Source organism: Lycorma delicatula, chromosome 8 (assembly GCF_047948215.1).
Source record: "Lycorma delicatula isolate Av1 chromosome 8, ASM4794821v1, whole genome shotgun sequence".
NCBI lineage: Eukaryota > Metazoa > Arthropoda > Insecta > Hemiptera > Fulgoridae > Lycorma > Lycorma delicatula.
Genome location: NC_134462.1, coordinates 126573606 through 126599785, shown reverse-complemented (window position 1 = coordinate 126599785; position 26180 = coordinate 126573606). Strand labels below are relative to the sequence as shown.

General features: G+C 29.1%; 1 protein-coding gene across 1 annotated transcript in view; it reads right to left on the bottom strand.

The window, feature by feature from the left end:
- Positions 1-19780, bottom strand: part of LOC142328813 (UDP-glycosyltransferase UGT5-like) — a 42316-nt gene extending 22536 nt beyond the window's left edge. The window contains exons 1-2 of the mRNA XM_075372861.1: positions 19698-19780; positions 4486-4665 (exon numbers count right to left, since the gene is read on the bottom strand). Of these exons, the coding sequence (XP_075228976.1) occupies positions 4486-4665; positions 19698-19709 (192 nt within the window). The 5' untranslated portion in view covers positions 19710-19780. The remainder of the gene's footprint in view (positions 1-4485; positions 4666-19697) is intronic.
- Between the last annotated feature and the right edge of the window lie 6400 nt (positions 19781-26180).

The window sequence follows — 26180 nt, the reverse complement described above, 5'->3', positions numbered from 1 at the left end:
TATTGAAACAAAGAGACGAAAAATAGACAGAAAATCATTTATTCTGTATCTAATATTCTTAAAATAGAAAAAAAAATACATGAAATGATCAACGGTAACAGAATAAAAAACTCGGAGTCGTTCGAAATTCCCTCCTTCATAACGCACACAGCATTCTGTCTGACATAAAATATTTCCGGTGGCTATCCGTATTATTTTAGGATTGCTTCCTTTAAATTCAATAGCATTTCGTATTTTAACGAGTAACTCTTCTTTAGTGTTAACTTTTTATTGGTATGTTATCATTATCATTTGGCTCAAATGAAGTAATCTAATGGTATTAAGTACGGTGATTGTGGTGGCCAATTTCCTCTACGTCCAATCCGGTTTAAGAAATTATAATTCAAGTGAATTTTAGCAACTAAAGAAAAAATCATTTTCAATCTAGTTTGTAAATAGACATCCTCCAAAAGAGGCGGCAAACAGTCTATTTTCGTTTGTTTTGGTTCAATATAAAACCGAGTTTTAAACGTTTTTATTTACTTTATATTAGATATATTACAATGAATTTTTTTAGAATTAAATTCTCTACAAGTTTTGTTATTAAATCTTCCGCATTTGTCATTTAAGAAACCTATGGCACAACAAACCTAAAATAAACTTGTTTTTCGTCACTGAAACTTTGTATTTTACGTTGGATGTCTCAAAACCTATTGAGGTTACAGTTTTTGAACCTGTTTTATCCTATTTCCCAGCTCAAATTACATAGAAAACATTAAATTTACTTCTTAATTTGGGTTCTAAAAATTATAGTAGGGTTTCTTTATGTTTGAAACGCTTTGTTTAACGTTAAGTGTTTAAAAACTCAATATAGTAGTGATTTGAATGCATTGTCTAATTTAAGTTGATACGGGAATAGTTTTTGTGTGGAAAATTCGGTGTTAGAGGAAGGCTTCCGTGAATCGGTTAATTTTTGATAGTTGAATGTTATAAGTTATGGTAAGCGGTCTGGTTGGAAATTATAATTATAAGTTAGTTTAATCGATGTCCGTCATCTTAAAAAAAAAATATATATATACGTGGCACTACCATCAGCTCCTTTCAATCGGAGGTCCCGGGTTCGAATCCCGGTCAGGCATGGCATTTTCACACACGCTACAAATCATTCATCTCATCCTCTGAAGTAATACTTAACTGTGGACCCGGAGGTTAAACGAAAAAAAAACTACTATCAGCTGATTTGTACGTTTTTGATACTGTGTAAAAACTATTCCTTAATTTTGTTACTAATTATTTATTTTTATTTTTTTTATTAATGATATGATTTATTTTCTGTTAAAAAATATCTGAAAAATAGTTAGATTTCGTAAATTAATGATACGATCATTTACTGTAAATATATGTACTGCAATTTTTTACATTCAAGTCAGTTTTTTCGTATGCAAATTTATCCTCCCTTATATTTAATTATTTAAATATTATACGAAATTAAGTGTTTGCAGCTGCATAGATAATGAATTGTTGAAAAATTTCGTAATTTCAAGAAAGAAATTAATCCAGGGCATTCAGTACATCAGTTAGTTTCTTTACTAATTACAACCGAGATATTTCTATTTTACAACATATAATTCGCGAATTTTTAGTGAAAATGATTTAAATAAAATTAGTATTTGATTACTGATTTGTAAGGTAATGTAACTAAATTTATATTTATGATTATTTAAGATGTTGTCTTATTTATAAAAAAACAAAAAACAAATACAATTTAAACTGAAATGAAAACTGGTTATCTAAATTACAAACGTGATTACGGAAAAGATTTTCTACCTAAAGGTCAAAAGTCATCTCTCGACCTTTCAATTTCATTCTACAAATTATCGTTTCTTTTTTTTTATCATGACTTTGCAGAGAATATAGAATTCCGTATCTGATACAATATCCACCCCCTACCCACCAATTTATCGTTATTAAAGTTGATTAATTAAATCACGATTGATTTTATTTTACGTTTAAAAATTGATTAATTCGGAATCAATTTATAAATTTAACGATTTATTATTACTATATATAATAAAACTTTTAATCAAACTAAGCAGTGATTTTAAAATCATCTAGCAAATAATGATTTCAAGTAATTGAGTCATGTATAAGAGCCCAAATTTTAAAATCTGTATGATTCCGTTTGTACTCGTATATGTTTAAAGTGTGGCAATAATTTACTTATGATGGTAATTTTAATTTGGTTTTTCTCCTTAATTAATTTTTTTTTTTAATTTTTACAAGGATGACTGTCTTTAATTGTTATGCTTGTTAATACTAATTTATAAATTGCAAAATTCATATTTTATTTAAAAATTTAACAATTACAGTATTACTTAAAAATGAAATCAAAACATACCCCGTCAAGTATTTTTCTTGATTTATTTAATATTTACACTGATTACTGTTCACGCATACAACCACGCTTTTTCAAAACAGAAATTTGTCTTCGAATTTATTTCCAAAATTTGTGATTATCCTTTTTTTTACAAAAAAAGTTTATTTAGGAGCAAGTATGACTTAATTTACGTGGAACTCTATGGACAATTCCATCTTCAACTCTATACAAAAAATAACATCAAAACAAATTCTGCCATGCTTAAACTTTCATTTGATCAATTTCCTGCTACATGAAATTTCTTTTATATTTCAATATAAGACATTTTTTCTACGTACAACTCTACGCCTAAACATATTTATGTTGAACTATTTTTTTTTTGCAAACCATTTATATACTAAAATCTAGATCTTAAGGAAAGAGATGCGATAAAAAAAACAAATCACAATTTATTTCATCCCTGTAGAATTCGTAGAATACAAACAATGTCTCATATTAAAATTGGATTACTATAGAAAATATAAAATCAAACAAGTGACCAATGCCGTTACTCGATTTATTTTCGATCGAAAACACATGGGACTTTGACCACATTTGATGGAAAGAGATTGAAGCATCTAAAAAAATTTATTTTATCCAACTATGCTTAGAGTTTTTTAATGAATTACTATTTTCACTTTTATCTCTTCAACTGAATTGTTTGATTTTCATGTGATGGGAAAATAAAAAGACTCTACGTAGAAGGAAAATGATCGAATTTAAGCTTGACAGAATGTGTTTCGATTTCATTTTTTTGTCCATAGAGTTCCATGTAGATTAAGTCATACTTTCTCCTAAATAATCTTTTATTAAAAAAAGAATGATTACTAATTTTGAAAATAAATTCAATTTAGCAAGGCAGACAATTTTTTAACAAGGCTTCACTAAATCATCCGCAAAAGAGAAATGGTTAGTTGCGAGATATTAAATAATTTATTTTTATCGAATCGTTTATTCTAGTTCTTCCAACCTTTCCATTCATCGATTGACTATTTCCGCAAAAGCACAGTTAAAAAATATTGCGGAGAGTCCATTACCTTTTCTTACTCCAGTTTTTATCCAGATCGGTTTTGAAAAATGACATAAAAATTTCACTTTTGAAAATTTCCCTGTAAGTATTTCTTTAATGGTATTTCTTATTGGAATTTTTTATATACGTTATATTTCTCTGAAATCTGAAAACTCGCCTCTTGCTTTCTTGAACTCTACAAAACTCTGCTGTTAAACTTTTTTTGGGGGTTTTGAAGTATTGCAATGTTGTTTTTAAACAGAAAATTTCTTCTACGCAGCTTCTTCCAGGTCTTAAGTCACTTTCATATTCAGCTATTTCCATTTCCTAAATTGGTTGAATTCTATTTAGTTAATTTTTGTACGGTACTGATAAAAATGAAAACCTTATGTAATTATCTATATTTACCTATTATTCTTTTTTATGTGAAGGGTATAGAAGCGCACGTTTCTAGTCTTCTGGGATTTTTTTCTATTCAACAAACATTTTTGAATAAATTACCCAATTTTTTGGGGCGAGTATGAGCATGTAGTCTACTATATTATCTTCTCTGCTTGTTATATTGATTGGTTTTTTTAGAAATTTAATCATTTCTCGAATTTCACCCTTGTTTGGTAACTTTGAAAATGAGATCATCTTATTCAAATTTATAAATCTATTTGGGCCCTGGGCAATTGAAATTTTTTTCAAAATATCTTGCCAAAAGTTCTAAATTTACTTTTGTTTCCGTTACTACTTCTTCATTTTAAAATTAAAATAGGTAATTTGGTAGTCCTTCGTAACTTATTTTTTACTATTAAATAAATTAGGAACATTAAATGAATCTTATACATAGATATTATTATTTTATATTTAATAATGATATTCTAATAATTATTATCAGGTAAATTTATTTTTCTAGTTTTTTATATTAAAATAAATATATTATTATAATAGATATTTTTACATACATTTATCGTTTATTTACTAAACGATAAATGTTATATATTCTTAAAAAAATATTTATGATTAATTTATTCTTTAAAATACAAAAAAAATATTATTAATTAATAATCTATGAATGCGAAAACTATCAACTTACAAAAATACCAGGATTTGGTGTTAATATTGTCACGTTATGTCCATTTTTTACCAATGATTGAGCTAATCCAAAAGCTGTAAATTGATGGCTAAGCGATGGGGTTGGAAATACTGCTAATATGTTGCTGGCGTCTGTTCTCTCCAGTGTTAACAAACATAATCCAAATAAAGGAACTAATTTCTGTAATTAATAAAAAATACACAAATGAATATATTTATATGATAAAAGTAATATTGAAGGATTTATAAGAAATTGCGTAATTAGCACTTGATAGTTTCAGTTTATATTAAGGCCAACTGCACATAAAAGCAGTTTAGGTTTTAAGGATCAGAATGTGCCATCTGGTGGAATTCTAAACAACATATTTTTAGCATATTGAATATGTCAAATTTTCTGCAAAAAAACGGAATTTGCATGAAGCGTTACTTTTTTATTCCCATTTGATGAAACCAGCAGCTGAAAGTTTTCATTTTCTATCCAACGATTACGGGTATTATACTCCACCAATTTTAACTTGTGACCACTTGTTTACTTTTAGACGATTCAAAAGTGAAGATTTTCATTTGGAAGACGAGGAGCGACCTGTTCAACCACTTGTCAACCAAAAGAGTTTAATGGTTAACTATAAAATTTAATGCCTCCCAAATTGGATGCTTTGCTGAACGAAGCTCAATAGCAAACTCTTGAAGAACTAGAAAAACTATTAAACGAGACTGAAATGGCCGTCTCTAAAGGTTTGAAGTTGATGTGAATGGTTGAAAAGCAAGGAAATTGGCTCCATACGAATTGAAGCCAAAAGACATCAAAAGGCGTTAACTCACGTGTGAATTCCTCCTTCAACGGCAAAGAAGGAAGAGTTTTTTGCATCGTATTATCACTGACTATGAAAAATGGATACATTATGATAATCCCAAATGTAAGTATTATGATGCAAGCTTACCCAAAATCAACAGGAAAACCAATCCATCGTTCAAAGGTACTGAACTGTATTTGGTCGGATCAGAAGGGTATGATTTATTATGTCTTGCTAAAATGTGATGACACCATTAATCGGAACCGTTACCAACAACACTGATGCAGTTAAACCCAGAATTAAAAGAGGGATGACCAGAATACCCCAAAAGTTTTGACAAAGTAAGATTTTTAACATGACAGCGGTTAATCACATGTCGCTAAATCAGTCAAGAAAATGTTAGAGCTGCTCGGATGGAATACTCTACCCTACCACCAGAATTTACGAAAAGTTGCTCCTTCTGATTTCTAATTATTTCGATCTAAGCAAAATTACCTGTCTGACGAGCATTTCAGTTCTTTTGAAGATATTTAAAATATCTCGATTCATAGACAGCCTTAAAGACGAGTCGTTCTTCTGACGAGGAGTCCGTCTTTTACAAGAAAGATGGGAAAAAGTTGTAGTTAATGGACAATACTTTGAATAATATGTGCTTATCTCTTGTTTCAAAATTAGTATTCATTTTCCCATAAAGATTAACATTAAGTTATGTAAGTAAAAATAGTTTATATTATTATTTAAAAAACTGTAATAATATATTTATAATTACATATAACATAAAAAAATGAGATGAAAAGTAACATGAAAAATAAAAAAACTATTAATAGTTATTTTCTTATTAATAATTTATTAAATTACTTCCCTTTATAATAAAAGGGATCTAAGTTAATTTTTAAACACTCGTTAAACATAAGTTATTTTATAAATACTCGTTAATAGTTTCCGTTTTTTTGTTTTATAAATATCAGCTACGGACAAGCAGTGGCTATTAAGCTAAACTGAAGAATTAAAAATTTAACAAGTATGACGAGGAAATGATCTATCGACGTTATAAACAAGTGGCAAGGCTTCTCTCCATACTTTATACAAACTTACTGCTAAATTACACAAGTATTTTATTTGACGTTTTTCTCTAACTTTATTGTTATTCATAAGACACAATATCTAGCGTATCCAGTCGGGAAAATAGATTTCTATTTGCTTTTGTGTACTCGCGTATGTGTGTGTATGAGGGGCGGCTGAAATATTACGCACACTAAAACTAATGGGAGAACAAAATGTCGCACTAAGCAACAGGTGTTACCATCTAATAGTTTCATTCCCTTAATACTAAGTTTCATAACTCGTTGACTCGTGCCATCTAATTTTTTTCGCCGTTGTTATAGAGACGAGTAAGTCTTCAACGCATATATGATGAGACGAGTATATCAACTCATCTAAAACAGCATGTAGTGATTGAATTTTTAGCAGATAATTAGTGTACGCTAGTTACATTCATAGTCGACAAAAATCCGTTTGTGGTGGTAAAACTTTTGATTGAAGTACTGCTAGTAAGTACGCAATAAAATTTCGTGGATTAAAAGCTGTAAAATTGAATATTAAGGATGTATCTTGCAATGGTTGATGAGTTTCTGTGAATGATGAGAAGGACCAAACGGAATTAGATCCTTTATTCATAATTATTATTGAAAATAATTGATTCAAAATGATCGTCGCCTTCCTTACACAAGGCATCGCCATTTGGATAGAAATATTGAAGGAAGAAGTAGGACATATTATTATAAAACTAAGCGAGGTACTGTAAAATCTATTCATGATTGGTGCCACGAAAACTCGCAGGAAAGAAGAAGGAAAGAACGAAACAAATGTTGGGAATAGCTTCCAAAATCTTATTCTGACGAGGAAGATAACTTCCGTTTCAAAAAATTTAATGAGAATCAAATCTTGGGTGCATCATTAAAATCCAGAAGAAAAATGGTATATCATGGTACTGTGATTTGCCACAATAAAAATAATTTTAAAAAATCCCTGTAAAAATCTTTTTTTGACAAATGTCCAGGGATTGCAAACATGTGTACAAGTGAAGATCCTGGAATCCGTTCGGCTGTAAATTCTGTGTGATACATGAAGAAATTATTAAAACACGTAAAAGGACGTGTGTATCATGTTAGACGTTCCACGGAGCTGATAATTCTTTATCACAATAATGCCCGGTCACACACATCGCTTGGTACCACTGAGGTTCTTGCGGAACTGAAATTTGAACCCATTACATTATCTTCATACTCACCAGATTTATCACCCTACATTTTCACTTCTTTCTGCACTTAAAGATGGATGTTAACGGTATTAATTTAACCACGGATGATGAGCTGAAGGATGAATCCTGACCTCCGTAGGGGAAAACACGTGACGACGATCTTTGATGATCTCGGTCGCCACATCACTCCTTCATTCCTAGTCCTAATTGGTTTTACCGGAGGTTGTCTTTTAGACCCTCTAAACTTGATAACACAACACAGTCATCAGTTTGGCCTATGTCAGTATGGCACCGATGCAAATGCCTCGGCAGAATTTTCCATAAGTGTATTTACATAACCTACAATCCCCTTTGTATGGCCTCTTCCAACCTCGACCACCTACCATAACTTACAACGTCAACTATCAAAATAACTGATTCGCGGAAGCGTGATCCCCGCCGCTACTTGTAACACCAAATGTTTCACACAAAAACTATTCCCGTATCCAATCAGACAATGCATTCGGATCATTACTGAATTGAACCTTTAAACACCAAAAATACTATCCTCAAACCAACAAAACAAGTGTTGATTGCAACGACAGTTTTATCCTACAATTCAATTTACTCAAAGTCATCTTGATTTAGTTAAAAAAATCAGGATTTCAGATTCACAAATTTAATAACGCTCAGATGAAAACATATCCTATCTCTCTGTACTCTGGTCCTCTTTCAGGAATGAGATCAATGCCTTCATCCTCCCACCCCGTAGCTCCATCATAGAGTACACCACACATCCAACTCATCCTAACAACGAATATCTCAACTAACCGGGGCTTCACACCATAAAGCTTATCTTGGTGAAGTAAGCATCCAGACGGGCACTAGCCACCCGGGTTCCTCATTTTTCACTGGCGGAAAGATCACCGACATTCTTCATTGACGAAATGATAAAACTCGTCTACCATATTAGGAATATTTAAAGCTGCGAATCGTGACCACGTGAAAAAATAAAAGATAACCTTTTTAGCAAATAATACCTTTATACCATATTTGTTTCATGTGACTATCTCTTTCTATTTTCGAGTTATGTAGCGTCTTTGGGTTATATTTCAACCACCCCTCATATAAATGATAATCGAAACGTGATATGTTAACTCTGTAACATTATAAGTGAATTCCAATATTTGACCGTTACTGTACTCGGAATTTCACTTAACGTTATCTTGTTTAATTGAATCAAATAAAGCTGCATATATCACAAGTCAGCTGTTAATAACAATTAGTATATTATTCACGTTATGCCAAGGGAAAGGCAATTTTAGGACAATCATATTACGGCCTCAGAGATTGAGGGGACTGGAATGTTATTACACTGTATGATATTACATTACTGCATTTCTAATGGACGTCAAGGGAATAGATTTAACTGCAGTCGTCTCTTATGCGGTTCACTGTTAACGGCATTGCTTCTATTACGATCTCATTTTATCAAAATGTACTGTTGTTTAGTTAACATATTTTAAGATGATAAATTATTATTTTTCTTGTTCAGCATGGCTTATTATTTTATTGTTATACTATAAATAAATTTCTGTTGTTTTTTTGTTTAATAAATAAACCGTTGATTCAATTTTTGTTCGTAAAAACTTTTACGCCTACTCTTCTCATTACTTGGGAAAAATTGAATTCAATTTATTGTTTTTAACTCGCGTAACATCTGTACTCTAAAATATGTTAGGATTAAACAAAAAAAGAATAAAGAAATTTAATAAAAAAGAAACAGACCTCAAATTTTACAAATTAAAATTGCATAATTCAATTTTTTTAAATTAATCTTTTTTTTATTTATGAAAAGAGATTAAAATTAAAAAACAGGACTACTGAAAAAATTACTCTTTGATATAGGATAATTATTAATCTAGCATAACTAAAGAGCGTGCGGGTGACAATTTTGTATATAGTAAAATTTATTCAAATTTTTAAATTTATTAAATATATATATATATAAAGAACCTATGACACTCCCGGTAACAACGCGGGGTCACACATCTAAATCATTTCAGCTCTTGAGCTGCTTCGGTAGAAAAACCTAACCTACATACAACTAAATACATTATATTGCTTTTTGGGCAGTCGTGTAAGAATCAAAACCAATGAAAAAAAAAATTATTTTGGAATAAAACTGCAAGCTACCGTATATTGTAACTTAAAGAAATTTAGAATCCAAAAGAAAGCTCTAAGCGATAGTATATTTTTTGTTTAATATAACTTATCATTCACAATCCACTTAAAAGCTCATTAATTGCAGAAAAAATACAAGGAATGAATGTCTTAAAGATTTTATTTTTTTTATTTTTTAAATTTACAAGTATAACCGAGTTATTTCTTGTTGTTATCTATATATTAAACTATGGAATACGTATTCAGTGTTTAATTAACTTTTTTTTGGAAACTTTATCTTTTATTTTGAGATAATACTGCAGCCAGGTGTGTTGAGTGTAGTAAACAGGCGGTAATGTATTACGTAAAATAATTAAGGAAAATTCTTTATAATTTGTGACAATAGATAGTGTCTCCACAGAATTATTATAGTTATAGTATTATATTATTATTATAGTTATTATTATTTTAGATAGTGTCACATGGAATTATTTCTGGGACTATAAATGTACTGGAATAAAGTCAATGCTATTTAGATTTCTGATTAAATAATGTTTCAAAATTATTAATATTTTATCATATGGGTCATATAAAAAGAAAACAAAAATTAATTTTTATATAAAGATTTAAAAACAATTAGTTTTGTTACTATTTACGTCATAATTATTAGAAAAAAAGTTGGGTATATAAAATAGTAGAAATGTTAAAGTGATCGTATTGTAATGAATATTGTAAAACTTAATACTCTTATAAATGTTATAAAATTACAGATTTTTCGAAAACAAATCGAGGTAACTACGAAAATCATAGCAAGATAAAATTAAAAAACTATTCAATACGTTTAATAGATTAAAATGTTTCCATAGAAACATATTTTTCCTATTTTTTAAGAGATATCATTGTTACAGTCGATAACCAATAAATAGTTCTCAATTTATAGTGAAAAACTGCACTCAGTATTGCTTTAATGGGAATTGGATCAGCTAAGTAATTTGTGTCAGTTTATCTCGGTGTCAAGATTAAAATGATTAATTTCTAAGATTGTACCGTTTGAGAGGTTACAAATGTTGCAGAATAATCAAGTTATATGGATGCAGTTTACAGTCTTAGTAAGTGTTAGATCTGTTTTACATATACTACGGGTAAAGACGATTATTTTGTCTACGAACAAATCTAATGTAATTAAAGATTTTCTTTTCTTTCTTATCGTTTTTTATTCTTTGACATTAAATCAAGCTGACTTCACTTTCAAATTCTGAGTCTAGATCGTATAGAATTGGAAACCTTTTGCTAGTCAAACAGTTTTCCGCTAAGGGAAACGTAGTGGAATATTTTTTTTGGATTGTATCATGAATATTATGCAATATAACTAATTTCCTTATGTACCATATAATACAGTGCGTTTCAAAACGAATATATGGGTTTTAAACTTATATAATATTTATTTAGTTTTACTACATTGATAAATTATACATTAAATGAAAGAGCAAGTCAAACAGTTTCTCTTGTAGGTGTTGAATAATACTTACATGGTGTTACATAACCGCCATTTCTCACTCTGTACACATTTAGCCTATCGGAGAGTTCATCTCATATTTTAATCGGCAGATCTGGAGTAATTGATGCGACAGATGCTTCAATTCTGTGTCTCAAATAGGGTAGATCAGCCGGTAACGGTGGCAAATACACTTGATCATTTATAAACCTCCCCAAAAAAATTTCGCAGAATAAAAATCGCACTTAGTGAGATCGGGCGAACGTTGAGGCCACGGTAAACAAGCCCGATCACCTGGTCTCCGGCGACTAATCCAGCGGTCGGGAAAAATTTCATTTAACCAATCACGTACATCTTTATTCCAATGAGAAGACGCACCAACTTGTTGCCAAATAAAGGTCTGTGGTTGAGGAAAGAGCCGTAGTTGTAGCATATGAAAATAGTTCATTCCAGACACATTGTAAGTGAATTGTAGTCTTGTACAGTCTCAGGTCGACCATTTCTGAGATTTTCGGTTAATTTAAACTTAGCCAACAAAGAACACCGGTATCCGCGATCTAGTATACAAACTTTATAAAAGTACTGCCTTTAATAGTATTTGAACATTAGAACTTTCGACTTCGAAATCAGCTGATTTGCGAAGACGCGTTCACCACTAAGACCCGTTGGATTATTCCAGACACACTTACTTCCGTGAGAAAAACGGCGTAAACATATCTTCGGATACGGCACAAAAAAAAAGCACATTCAGTTTTGGGGACTGGTTCACACTGCAATATTTCGTGAGTATTTGCTGATCCCAAATACGCACATTGAGTAATTTACTACATTATTGTTGATTCATCACTGAATACCACAAGATAAAGAAAGTCTTTATCGTCACGGTGTATCATTTCACTTGCGAAGCTAGCACGCAAACTGTAATCTGTAGGCTTTACAGACTGTAACAGCTGTAAACGATATGACGCAGTTGTAAGCATTTCCTTAAACCCTCCCCACACAGACGTCACTGAAATTACTAATTCCCGGCTAGCTTTTCTAACTGATTCCTAGGACTACCCACAAAAAAATGTTGCAGGTTGAATATTGTCTTCGGACATACTCGGTCGTCCTGTACTCTTCCTTCTACAAATACAGTCAGTGGTTTCAAATAGTTTATACAATCTACTAATGTTATTGTCACACGGGGGGATCACCACAGAACTTCAAATGGAATGCACGTTGAACGGTAATTACAGATTCACACTTGGCAAAGTGCAAAACAAAGTACTTTTTCTGTTGGGGGTTGCCATCTTTGGTACTAGCGCTTTCAAGCGGAAGATACAGATACCGTTGATAACCTTGCTTTCAGCTAAAACTGTTTAAGTTGTTATTTCATTTCATGCATAATAAATGAATATACGTTAAACTTGAAAAATATTACATGGCTTTAAAATCCCGATATTCATTTTGAAACGCACGGTATAATAAATACAATAAAAATAAATAAATTTAATAATCTATTCTAATATTCTTGGCTTTTTTATTTATATTATATGTAAGATATTGATTTCTATATCAAATATTAAATTAAGTCTTATATTAAAAAAAAGTAAATATTTAAAGATATAATTACAATTAGCTCTTTCAATTATCCAACGTGTAATTAAACTAATCCGTGTAATGTCTGTAATGAAATTCAATAGTAAAAAAAAATGTAAAATAAATTATTTAAAAAATAAGTTCTAAAACGAAAAATAAGTTTTGATAAATTGTAAAATTAAAAATAGATTTAAATTAAAAATAAAGAAATTAAAAATTTAATTAAAATTAAATTATTATTCATTGTTTTAATATTATACAACGTTAATACTCAATAATAACATTCATTTTTATTTATAATTTTATTTGTTTCTGGTACATGTGAATAAATTATGATTTTACAACATTTACGTGACAATTTGTACATTTCTTTCAATGTATGTAAGTAAGAACAATTTGTGAAATTTATTAACAGATTCTGTTACGTAATTTAATTTAAGGTAGTTATACCTCGTAACTACTACTTAAGTATAAAAATTATTCTGGTCGTGAATTTGCAACAAAATTTTATTACAGGTTTCGTTCGCATTCCAACATGCATTCGCATGTACTTCTGTTTACGTTGCCAAATATATTATTTAATTTAGTCAATTATCTAGGCTTTCTTATTATTTTACCTAACGATTGCTATCAAAAGAAAAAAAAACTAATGTTCAGTAAAATAATAAAATTTAAATAAATACAGAATAATTATAATTAGAAATTTTTTTTAAAGGAAATTATTGAATTTCATTAATAAAAAAATTAAAAATCCATAATTTTATTAAATAAAAAATAAAATTCATATAATTCTGTACGTATGAAGAAGATAAAATCAGGTATAAAAAATTATTTTTTGTATACCGAATCAGCTTTCCGTTTTACATTATTGTATGAAGTAAAGGAAATACTGTGATTGCGAAATTTTCAGACTTCAATGGAAATATCCATTTTGACCATCCCTGAACCCATTGTGACTAGTTTCGGCTTGTTATCTATACGTACTTACGTATGTATCTCGCATAAATCAAAAACGATTAGCCGTAGTATGATGAAATTTTGGATTTAGAACTGTTGTAACATCTAGTTGTGCACCTCACGTTTTGATTGCAATTAACTAAACCAAAATTAAAAAAAAAAAAAAAATAGATTTTGGATTTCTTTCTTAGCTACAGTAATAAGCCCTCATGAAAAGCTTTTCAACGATATATCATAAGTGGTACTTATTTTTATTGGTTCTTATAATGGAAGGCACATTGGTTCAATCAAAAAAATGGAGACTTCATCTCCTCTTTTTTTTAATTAATTTTTCATAAACTTTTATTGTTTTTAATTTAAATAATTGATTTGTTAATAATTATTAACCTGTAATTGTAAAAAAAAACAATTTTCAGTAAATACTTATTCAATAATAACAATAAAAAAAGAATATGAAAAAAATCAGAGGTTATTACTGAAATACAATTTTATGCACTTTTAAAAATGTGTATATTTAATTTAATAGGCATTATTACATGTGTGTGTAAATGTAATAGATTTGGTGAAACATCTGATTATTTAATATTAATTGAAGATTATAATTTAGAATCTTATTATTTTTGGATTTTCTAGTTTAATTTCTGTTTAATTTTATCTACATTAAAACTATCTATAGATTGTCTGAAAACATACGCGCTCACAAGAACATATACACAGTATACATGCCCGATCTTTAATAAATTGCAAAAAATTCTTATCTTTTAGTTCATTCCTCCTCTGATATTGTCGGACTATATTCTCCCTAAGTCGGAGTTGATCGCCATTTCTTTAATTTGTTTTTTGTTGCCAATCATTTAATCACTCTTTGGTTTGATATTATTCTTATTTTAATTTGTGTACACGTTCTCTAGTTTTCAAATTTTCTGTCTTTTTATATTCATCATCTCGTAATCTTTTTGTTCATTCCTTGGGAACGTTTTCTTCCGCTTTATATTTATCATTATCTCTTACTGTTTTTCTTTCTTTGTTTTCATAATTTTCTTCCTGTTTATTTTTTTGATTTGATAAATTTACTTCCTCTTTATATGTATCAATTTTTTCTTAACGTTTTTATTCTTTCTTTGGTTATAACATTTTCCGTGTAACCTTAAGAAGAGGTTTAGAAGCTCTTCTTATGGTTCCAAAACTTTTTTCTAAAACAAATATTAATCAAAATTCTAGGAAAAAATACATCTATTAGTTTCAGTATTTCCAATAAATAATATTAACTTTCTTGGATATTTTTGAATATATATAGATTAAATGAACACAGTTGAAAGTTTGATAAATCATTAACAAAATGAACATTAAATTTCACAAAATTTAACCTTTCCCTTTTTCCATTTCTCCATTTTTCCCTTTTTCCTTTCCTCATTTTAATATTTTCCATTTCCCCCTTCTACCCTTTTTCCTTTCCTCATTTTAATATTTTCCATTTCCCTATCCCCATCCCCCATTTTCCCTTTTCCTCCGCTTTACATTTACTTCCCCCCGTTTCTCTTTCCATTATCTCTCTTCTCCCATTCATCTTTCCCCTTTACTTTATTTTTTCTCTTACCCTCTCCATCCCCCTTCATTCCTTTTTACCTTCTTCCCTTTTATCTTTTTCAATTTTCCCTATTTCCCTTTCCGATTATTTCCTTTCTCCATTTTCCCCCACTCACAAACCGGTCCAGTAATTTTTAGTCACCGCGGGCACACATATCAAAAACATTGGAATGGAATCGTAAAATATTTAGTAAAGCGTGTGTTTACCTCCAACAGATAGCGCAGTTATTCAATAAACGCATGATTTTACCTATCACAGGTGTGATATCTATATGATAGTAGATATATAAAAATATGGGCGTATTCGAATGCAAAGTTGAGTCAAAATTTAAAAGCAATCGGTGAAAAACGTTTAGAGATTTAAGATTTTGAACAAACGAACTTTTACATTTTTATTTACATAGATTGAGGATAAAAAATAATTTCGTTTTGTATTTCTTATTAACAGAAATGGATTTCACGTGAATTTATAAGTAACATTTTCCTTTAGACTTACGTTAAAATTTTACTGGATAAAAATATTTTTATAAGATTCAAGGATTAAAGATAATTAAAAAAAATTAAGCATGTTAATAAAACGATAATACAAATCTGTATTATTAAATAAATGTAATAATTAGAATTTAACATAACATATCCCTAAAAGTGAACCCATGAATCTACTATCAACAACATACACTTAGATCGTCGGGCTTAACCTTTGGAAACATATTGATTTATCAGTTTTGATTTGAATATGATTGAATAGCTTTACAAACCGATGAAACTGTTGTAAAAGCTTGTATCAGCAGTATTCTGTTTGTACTTTACGAGTATGTTTTGTTTACATTATTTTACCATAAATGTTATGTAAATACGGATTTGTCATTTGGAGATGGTTTGATTATTTGCTGCCCCCTTTACAAGATTCAGCTTCAGTTGACCTAATAATTCATAAGTTTTTTCTTTTTTTAATGAGATTTGCAGATATCGACAGCTGTAGTCGTTTAACCCGACTGGAAATTTGTAGCGTATGAAAGATCCCATTCTTGTCCGGGCTTCGAACCCAGATTCTCCGGGTGAAAGGCTGAGACGCTACCACTCGCGCCATAGCCATAGTTTATCTTTTTCGTAACACATTGTTGTAAATTGATGTTATATTTATAACTATTGTAATAATTACGAAAATTTAAAATTAATATTGACTAAACAAATTCTAAATTTGGGGTATATTTAATAACGTAGCAATGAATTTTTTTTCATAAACAATCATTTAGACTTTATTAAGTAAATGTTTTGAAATATTTTGCTCAAAAAAATACGTTTTTATTAATTGTCTAATATATCTTTTATTCCTTTTTCATAAGTTATGTGTAGATGATTTATAATACTCAGTTAATCTTTCTTTGATAGAAATAATAAATAAAGCCTTATCATTAAAATAACTGTAAAAAAAATCAATATACATTTTAATTTTTAAACAGTAAGTGTTGTTATTTATACTATGTGGAAAGTTTCTTCAAGCTAGATTTAGCTTATTAGAGGAAAATAAAACGAAATTTATTTTATTTTACGTAATTCGTTTTATTTTCCTCTAATAAGCTAAAATTGTTATTACTTAACGATAAATAATATTTCGATATACTTGTAACCGTTACTTAAATAAAAATAGTTCATTTTTTACTTATTTATTGTTTTAAAAAAATAAAATAATGAAAAAATTGACTCACGAGTCAAGTAAGTGGTCTGATTATCGGCTGAGAATTTGATGCCTTTATTGTTTTATGACTATCGTTTTTTATCTGGCTTTATATTATCACTTTACTTGAATGACTTTAATGTTTTCTAACTTTATTATTTCTTATCCGTTATCTTCGTTTTTATTAATTAATTGCTTCGTTTGTGTCATGAGACGTGATGAATTTATATTATATTTGAAGTGCGCTATCTTTGGGTAGTCTATTCCACGTTTCTCTAAGCCAAAAAAAAAAATTTACTTATGGTCCCAATCCTTTTTGGGACAGATTGTAAAAATAAATTTCTCAAAAAAACACTAATTAATAACCATTAATGATACGTAAGTATAAAATTAAATGATTTAAAACACTGTATCGTAAAATATAAACAATTAATTGTAATACAAGGAAGTATTTTCTCAGGAAATAATATAATACCGTATGACTTGTATCGTGTAATTAATTTTGAAATTCAACTTGGAAGACCATACTTGACCACTGGTTGTATGTCTACTAAGCTTATGTATTAAGAATTTATAACTGTAAATAATTTTATCTTCATTTGTTATCTGTTTATTTTGTAGAATAAAAATTATTATTATGCGTGTTCCACGAAGAGCTATACCCTTTAGATTTAGTATTACTTGCTCATTCTCCCTGTGATTTTATTGAAATTATACAGTCCTTTAAGGAAGGTTTTAGAAATGTAAAATTTCAACCTTTTAGAATTTATAAAGCCAACCGGGCAGGTCTAACTCGTTATTTTAAATCAGCTGATTTCGAAGTCGGTAGTTATAAGGTTCAAATCCTAGTAAAGGCAGTTACTTTTATACGGATTTGAATACTAGATCGTGAATACCGGTGTTCTTTGGTGATTGATATGTATGAATGTGAATTAAGTATAGTCTTGTACAGTTTCAGGTCGACCACTCCTGAGAAGTGTGATTAATTGAAATCCAATCACACTTCTTTAATTGAAATCAATCACTTGATTTCAATTAATCACACTTCTCAGGAGTGGTCGACCTGAAACTGTACAAGACTATACTTAATTCATATTCATACATATCATCATCATTCAACCTTTGAAGTAATACCTTACAGTGTTTCCGGAGGCTAAACATAAAAAGAGAGACGATTTATAGAAATAAAATGGCCGCTTTCAAATTGTATCAATTTCAGATAATCATGGTAAATATATCTAAAATATCTATATTAAAGTGGGAAGTATGGTGATCATGTCGAAATGAGGTTTCGGGTTTTTTTGTAAATCTTTATTATTTACTGTCCAACTAGTTCATATAGATTCCTAGACCAAAAAAATCTGTATATACTATGTATATGCATACGTAAGTACATATTTGTGTATCACACTGCTTTTGACCTTATACTCAGGGCTGACAAAATCGATTTTCTTCAAATCTGATTCATATATATATATATATATATATTATATATATTATATATATTATATATATTATATATATTATATATATTATATATATTATATATATTATATATATATATTATATATATTATATATATTATATATATTATATATATATATTATATATATTATATATATATATATGGAATCATAGTAAACTTCTTAAAATTCATTAAGGGGTGGGGAAATATCGCGGGAAAAATCAATGTTGTTTTTCTTTAGAGGAATTTTAGAAAAACTTTATTAAAGAAAATCTGTTACCTATAATGCATATATAAATAATAAAAATTCAATCCCCATCTCTTAATATTGCAATACATGTGTTTTGTTCTTTCTCTCTGTCTCACCACGATTTAACTGTTTTTCAAAAGTTTATACTTCATAATATACCTATTAAGAAATGTCTACAATTTTTTAAAATTATAAACTCCGTACCTAAATTGCAGAAAAGTTTTTTTAAATTATTTTTTTATTGTTTTAGCCTTTATTGAAGGAGGTCTTAGATTTAAAGAAAACTTTACCCTTAAGCGAATTTATTAAGCTTAATCTATATATGAATATTTTTAGAAAAAAAATTCTTAATATTTATTTCCCACCACCAAAAAAATTTATAAGGATTTAAATTAAAAAAAAACTGTTTTGGATTTATTTTTTAAAAAATCTAACATACAAATCTTTGCTATGGCACAATTGATATTTTGTTAGTATTTGTTTTTTTACAGATATATTTTTTTAATTTATATTTATTTACTCGTTTGAAATTTATATTAATCTATAAGAGAAGTTATAATACAAACCGGGATGAACCTTAGACGTTAGATTTTACAAAATACAAAAATTTTTAAACCAAATACTTTTGAAGGTCGTTGTAATTATACATTTGACGATGGCATTTTGGATAATTTAATTTAATAATTGAATTTTTTAAGTGTAAAAATTCTTATGGTACTGACAGCATCAGTTCAATCAACCACAAGATATTTCAATTCTCTAAAGTAATTTTGTATCTGCAATAAAATGTAAGTTTATATTCACGAATAATAATTTTATTGTAATTATAATTATGAAAATTAACAGTTTTTTAAATGTAATTTAGACGAATTATACAATATAAATATAGGGAAAACAAAATTTTAAATTGTTCTCGCATTCTCTTGAAAGAATGTGTTTAAAAAAAGAAAAAAAATGTATGTAATGTATTTTATACTGCTATAAAACACAAAAAGAAAACTTACCATAATTGTCATTTGAATATGTATGTAAGTAGATTGCTTAGAAACACAAGTAAAACACAGTAACAAGCAGTAACAAGCAGTACTTATATGTAGTTTAAATCACAGATAATTTACAATAAGATACGAAAGTAATTAATTGCATTGTTATTTAATCCCAGCAAGATTATTAAAATAATTATTATGTTTAAATGAAATATTATCATGAAATAGACTTTATACTCCATAAAGAATTTTGTAGTTATGAATTAATTCATTACATATAGTATAAATTGAGAAAACAATGTTCTCACATAATTATCAAATACAATTTTTTTTTTTTTTTTTTTAATAGGCTGTTTAATATTGTTAATTTTCTAAACATCTAATGTAAAATTGTGTGAGTTATTTTTAGGTAAAGGTAATCATATTGAGGCGGTTCTCATTTTTGGAAGCGACTTTTGCCGTCATACATTTGCTCCCTTTTTCTCATATTGTAAATAGTTGATATAACCTATAACCACATTAATATTTATCCCCCATTATATTCCATTAGTAATCTGCACTCAGTTGAACTTCAACAAAATTATTGAATTGACCTGGTTGAACCGATTCAATGATAGGTTGATAGGTATGACCTGTTTGAACCAAATCACGTGATAGTTCAAAATTAGGAAAAAAAATCAAATAAGAATACTAGAAATTAATTTTCCCTGACTATTTTGTGCCACATATGTGTATCTAAGTTTCTACATTATTGTAATTAATTTATACACAAAATCTTTCCTCATTTTTTACTTCCTTGTACGAAGTAAAGGAAGTATTATAATCGAGAAAAATTTAGGTTTTGAGATTTCAACCGAACTATCCATTTTGATCATACCTGAATCCATTTTGACTAGTCTCGGCGTGACGTCTGTACTTACGTATGTATATATCTCGCATAACTCAAAGACGATTAACCGTAAAATGTTGAAATTTTGAATTTAGGACTGTTGGAACATCAAGTTGTTCACCTTCCCTTTTCATTGCAATCGACGAGACTAAAAGTGTCGAAAAAGCCCAAAATCCTAAAAAAATTGGATTTCGGACTTTTTCTTAACTGAGTAATAAGCCCTCATTGAGAGCTTTTCAACGATATGTCACAAGTAGTACTTTCATTGTTTGTGAGGTATAGCCAAATAAAATTTTAATTAATAAAATATTTTTATCTTATAAGCGAAAGCACATCAGTTCGAATCAGACTTCATCTCATTTTTTTTTTTTTAATTTAAAGGAACTGATTTATTAATAACACTGATAAATAATTTTTTTCCTGACATGCGATGCATGATTTTAATCTGTTTTTTGATTCTGAAAACGAATATGTTCTCAGAATCTTTCTATCAGCCACCATTTTTAACAAATTTTTTAATTTAAATTTAAGGATTTTTAAAATTTTTCGACGTATAATTTGTAATTTTAAGCTCCTATATTGTATTTTGTTAGATCACATTGTATTGTTTAACTTAACATAATTTTTAAGCTATAAATAAATAACACTACACAAAGAATTAAATCATACCATAATCACATATAATGACATCATATGCAATACTGAAAAGTGAGGCTTCATGGACAAGATTAATCATGTCTGTACAGGTCAAAACATGTAGCTGAAAACACAGCTGTTTTGTATGTATAAAGCACTGGATTTAGGAATGAATTAATTTTGTTCAGTCTTGTTGCTGTCTTAAGTTTGTTAATAGTATAGTGTCGTCATAATGCTTCGAAATTGTGTAAATGATGTGGATGCCTTTTGTTATATATCTGGTGAGTTTACCGTAAAATCAAATAGAAAAAACATTACACACCTTTAATTAAAAAAAGCATATTACTTGTACTTTCAGTGTAAAATTGGTGATCAGGATAAGACGTGGGCTCCTCATATAGTATGCACTAATTGTTTTGTATATTTAAGAGGATGGCTGAAAGTTACACGGAAGGTTTTGCCATTTGATAAACCTATGGTTTTTCGTGAACCAAAGGAACATGTAACCGATTGTTAACTTTTGTTTAAAAAGTGTGTCTGGAATTTCTAAAAAATCTAAACATACTGTAAAATATCCTTCATTGCAATCTGCAATAAGGCCTGTACCTTACAGTGAAATTATTCCAGTTCCTGAGCCACCTGTGAATATATTTTCCGAAAGCAGCGATGAAGAATCAAGCAGTACTGAAGATGACTACAATGAGTTTGATTCTGAATTATCTTCCAATAAGCCGCATCATACATCACAAGGTGAATTAAACGACTTGGTTAGGGATTTAAATTTACCAAACCACTGATTTCGTACTGAAGTACGACTCAACAATGGAAACGCGTTAATCTAGCGAAAACATCGTCTTGTCTCTAACAATACATTGAACGTTATGATTGCATTGTTGTTACTATTGGTAGTGTTATACTGCGTCGCCGCGATGTTCAGATGTTGGACGAGTCCATTTCAGTAACGAGTAGGGGAGTAAGATTGACTTTTGAAATTTCATGGATGAGTGATTGATGGGTTGCGTTTTATATGGGACACCCTGTATTTACAGATCTCTAATGTCCGCAAAACAGCAATTCAAGAAATGGTATGACATTTAGAGAAAATTAAAAACTTTTTTCTCTATCAGTGTAATTATTAACCTCTATCGTAAATAAAAAAATTGTGAAAGAATATCAGAAGTTATTAATGAAACAACATTTTATGTACTTTCCATTTTATAAAAATGTGTATGTGTAATTTAGTAGGCATAAAAGAAAATAATGTGGTGTACAAAGTAAATTTTCTTTTAATGCTACCCAATTAATTAGTTGAATATTCATTCTACTTACAAGGTAGATTTAATATTTCATCTTTTATCAGGTTTTCCTTTTTAATTTTGTTAGGGAATATAGTTCGTTCGTTTTCTGAGGCATTCACAGTCACGAACGTTGTTTTCAAATCTGTACTAGGGGCGGGGTTCGCACTTGCGTGGTTTGGGTTAGTTACTTTGAGGGAATCATGTTAGGTTGGATGTGAAGATATCCGTTTTGAGGCCTACGTAAAGGTGAAGTTTGATATGAATTTTACTGATGCAAATGTCTTCCGAGGCATATATGTTGGTGGCATCCGACCGAGGCCTGGCTGACGACTGTGAGATGTAATCAGTTACTGGGTCTAAAGACGACCTCCGGTAAAGCCCCTCAGGGCTTTGAACGGAGGGGGTGTTATGGCGACTGGTGACGTAACAAGGTTGTCTTCCCCTTACGGGGTTGGGATGGGGAATATAGTTAGAATATCTATATTAAAAAGGAAAGTATGGTGATAATGTAGATGAGCTTTCGGGGTTTTTGCAAATTTTTACGTTTTAGGGTCCAACTAGTTGGGCAAACTAGTTGTATGTGCTTTAAACTCAGGATTGACGGTTGACTAAAATATTTATATATATGGGGACATCGATCATATTGACTTTTTTCAAAATTCTTTAACGAGGTAGGAAGATAACTAAAAAAACAGTTTCGGTTTTCTTCAGAAGTGTGTTAAGTAAAACTTAAAGCAAATTTTATCTGCAATGCATATATAAATAATCCCAAGAAAGTATTTTTTTTAAATATCAACAGACTTCTCTTAAAATTTAAATATATGTATTTTGTCCTTTTGCCCTATCTACCTACGATTAAAATATTTCTCAGACATTTTGAAAGTTTATTTATATTTTATAAATAAAACTATCAAGAAATATCTACAGTTTTTTAAATTATAGATGGTGGATCTAAAATTCAGAAAATTTATTTTGTGAAAATTTTTCTTTTTCTTGTTATAGTCTCTATTGAAGAGAGTATTAGATGTAGAGAGAACTTAAAAGCAGATTTATTCAACTTAACCTATATATGAATATTATTAGAAAACATTTTCTTAAAATTTATTCCCCACTTCTAAAATATGTAGTGTTTTTTGGCTGTAACTCTACATTTTTATTATTAATAGAGGTGAAAAATCATGTAATACTTCGCCAGATTTTGTTTTTTACATCTTTCCGTATGTATATTCGTAAATTTCCCTTAAGTATGAGAATCATATTGATCCTGTTTCATAGTATCTACAAAAATGTTTATAGATTCAATTTTCTTGTGGAAAAGGAATTATATAAAATTAAGACTTCATGAAGGATTTTTTTCTTATTTGCCCCGTCCCCCAGAGCCGGACACATAGAAAAAGAAACTCAGCTCTGGGGGGTGCTATAGCCTCAAACCACTTTTTAAAGAAAATGTTTATCTCTTCGTGGGCTATCCATCAGAGAAATAAAACACAGTATTTCGTTCATTGTAATTGTATGACTTATATGGCAATAAAGATGTTTCAACTAGTGTTTACATTTCACAACGTTTCACAATGAAACATTTCACGTTCTCACTATTATTCAAGTTAACCTTAATACAGATAGTGTATCACGAAGTTCTCTCGGGACTTTCATAACTTATTCTACACGTGAAAATAGTTGAAAAGTTTATATAATTATATATCCTTAAAATGCTTCGTTTGTGTGTTACGGCTAGTGAAAACTTTCGGTCGGATTTCAGCTACCCCGTAAAATGAGGTCATACTGAAATTTTTAAAACGTTAATTGAGGAGCAGAATTAGTGATTTTTTAAAAATTATTTTCGACCTGATTTATCGGAAAAAATAGACTCCAGAACCGTATCTAGAGTAGTTTTTGAGAAATCTGGGGTGAAACCAATATGTTGGGGTAAAAAATCCTGTTTATGTTTGATCGTAGAGAATTTAATTCTAAACAAAATCGTGTAAGATAAAATGAATAAAACAAAGAAAAATTATAAAAATTCGAATTTTAATTAGAAACAGTACATTACCTACATTTTTCAGAAAAGTACTTATTTAATGAATGCGAAAACCAAATCCTTTTTTAGTGATGTGAAAAATGTATAAAAACAAATTTTACCGTTAAAAATTGCTGTTAAAATATTTAAAAAAAATTGTAATTACACAACAGTACAATAGAAATTACTCAGATAATAATTTTTTATAATGACAGAAAGACAATAAATTATTTGAAAAAATATTATTTCAATGTTGGCAATAAAATCACAAAAGCTGATCAACAATGCACAATAGTAGCGTTTAAATCATTTTGTATGATACATTAAGTATATAGGATATTATGTACTGTGTTGTTGTTAGCGAAGGTTTGCTGTGAATTTTGTTTGAACGTGATCGGTTTGTCATAGTAATGCCGTAGTTATTTATAACAAAGAGATATACGTTGGTATCGTATTCATTTTGGAAGTGTGTAATGATGCTGCAGTTGAATATGAAATATTTATGTATATAATAATAAGTAAATTTTATATTTGAGCAGACTTAGAATAGTGTGCATACAGAAATCTGTCTCTACTAACATATATATAGGCCTACTAAAAAACTCTATTGACTTTATTGCATGATTTATCATCTTATCCTAATAATCATTTACAGCAGTCGGTCCCTATTAGCGATTTCAAGTTGTAAACACTATTGAAAAACAAACATTATCGAAAGAAATACTCAGAATGATTTACGTGAAAGAAATTCCAAGTAGTTGAAAGAATTAGTTTTGAATACTGAAAATATGCAAAAGGCAGTTCTGCTATAGGGAGTAGAATACAAGAAAACTGATAAAATATTAAGTAAAACAAATTTCTTTTATATTTTTGAAAAATTCTAGAAAAGGCTGAAAGATTGCACAAATTCGATTACACAAGCGAGGTACTGGATTATCGTATTTTTTATATGAGATGCCTTATAAGAAGTATTTCTTATAAGGTGAAATATGCAATTACTTGCATATTTTTGAAAATTTAAAGGGATAAAATTCTGTTGACCATTGGAGGCTTGGTTTTGAAAGTTCCTCGTTCATTTCATTTCGTTCATAACATTTTTTTTGAGTGTTCCTTGTTCGAATTCTTGTAACATATTCCTCTGGTTACGAGAATTTGAAAAGATACAATCGTAGATGAAGGAAGCTCTCTATGAAGATATTTATAAAAGGAAATGTGATCAAAAACGTCCTTTCTAGTTGTTAAAGTAGGAACACCTTATTGATTCATAGTAAATGGAGCGAACAATTGTAGATACAACTTTAAGAAATTTCCGTGTCAAGAAATTATACAAGGGATTTATCATGAAAAAGAGATTAATTACTTGTAAAACGATATGAAAAACATACCACCTTAATATCAAAAGAGCAATTCAAAATTACTTAGTAATCATTCACAATACCCATAAATACCGCGAAATCTTTATCCAGGAAAATAGTTGCACATTATTGATGAACGATTTTGAATCGACCAGCTCTGTACATATAAAAATTAATTTAATAAAACTATATGTTTCATTAATTTTTTCCATTTTAAGAAAATTTATTAGTAATAATTTCAATGCTTGAATAATAAACGTTTCCCAAACCATCGAAAATTTACGTTTCATTAGTAATCGTCAGATA